The following is a 668-nucleotide window of genomic DNA, read 5'->3' as shown; positions in this document are numbered from 1 at the left end:
ACCCCCCCCCAGCTGCCGGGATCCCCGATTTCCGCTCCCCCGGCACCGGGCTCTACTCCAACCTGCAGAGCTACAACCTCCCCTACCCCGAGGCCATCTTCGAGATTGGGTTCTTCAAGGTACCCCCCGCTTTCCTCCCCAAATTCTGGGGGGGTCCTGAGTTTCTCTGGGGCCCCCCCTGAGCTCCCTGTGCCCCCCAGAAACACCCAGAGCCCTTTTTCGCCCTCGCTCGCGAGCTCTACCCGGGGCAATTCAAGGTAAAACACCCACAAACCTCCCTCAAGGCAAACTCCAAGCCTTCCAGCCCCCTCCCCAAATCGGGGGGCGCCCCAAGAGACCCTCAAACCACCCCCAAATTCCCCCCCAGCCCACGGTGTGCCACTACTTCATGCGGCTGCTGCAGGACAAGGGGCTCTTGCTGCGCTGCTACACCCAGGTGGGACGCACACCCCCCTCCCTCCTGGCTGGTGTGGGGGGGTCACGGGGATTTTGGGGAGCCCCTGACCCCCTCCTGGCCCCCCCCAGAACATCGACACCCTGGAGAGGGTGGCGGGGCTGGACCCGGAGCTGCTGGTGGAGGCTCACGGCACCTTCTTCACCTCGCATTGCCTGCGGGCCTCGTGCCGCCAGCGCTACAGCCTGGCCTGGATGAGGGGTACGGGGGGGGG

The 668-nt window shown here is 66.3% G+C and overlaps 1 protein-coding gene across 1 annotated transcript in view; it reads left to right on the top strand.

Annotated features, from left to right (window-relative positions):
• LOC102031922 (NAD-dependent protein deacetylase sirtuin-2-like) overlaps positions 1-668 on the top strand; it is a 3076-nt gene that overhangs the window by 416 nt on the left and 1992 nt on the right. Inside the window, exons 3-6 of the mRNA XM_031065693.1 lie at positions 13-119; positions 201-257; positions 368-436; positions 526-655. Coding sequence (XP_030921553.1) covers positions 13-119; positions 201-257; positions 368-436; positions 526-655 — 363 coding nt within the window. The remainder of the gene's footprint in view (positions 1-12; positions 120-200; positions 258-367; positions 437-525; positions 656-668) is intronic.

The sequence above is a fragment of the Geospiza fortis genome, unplaced genomic scaffold (assembly GCF_000277835.1).
Source record: "Geospiza fortis unplaced genomic scaffold, GeoFor_1.0 scaffold1149, whole genome shotgun sequence".
In the NCBI taxonomy this organism is placed as follows: Eukaryota; Metazoa; Chordata; class Aves; order Passeriformes; family Thraupidae; genus Geospiza; species Geospiza fortis.
The sequence above is the reverse complement of the archived record's forward strand: the minus strand, read 5'-3'. Positions and strand labels throughout refer to the sequence as shown.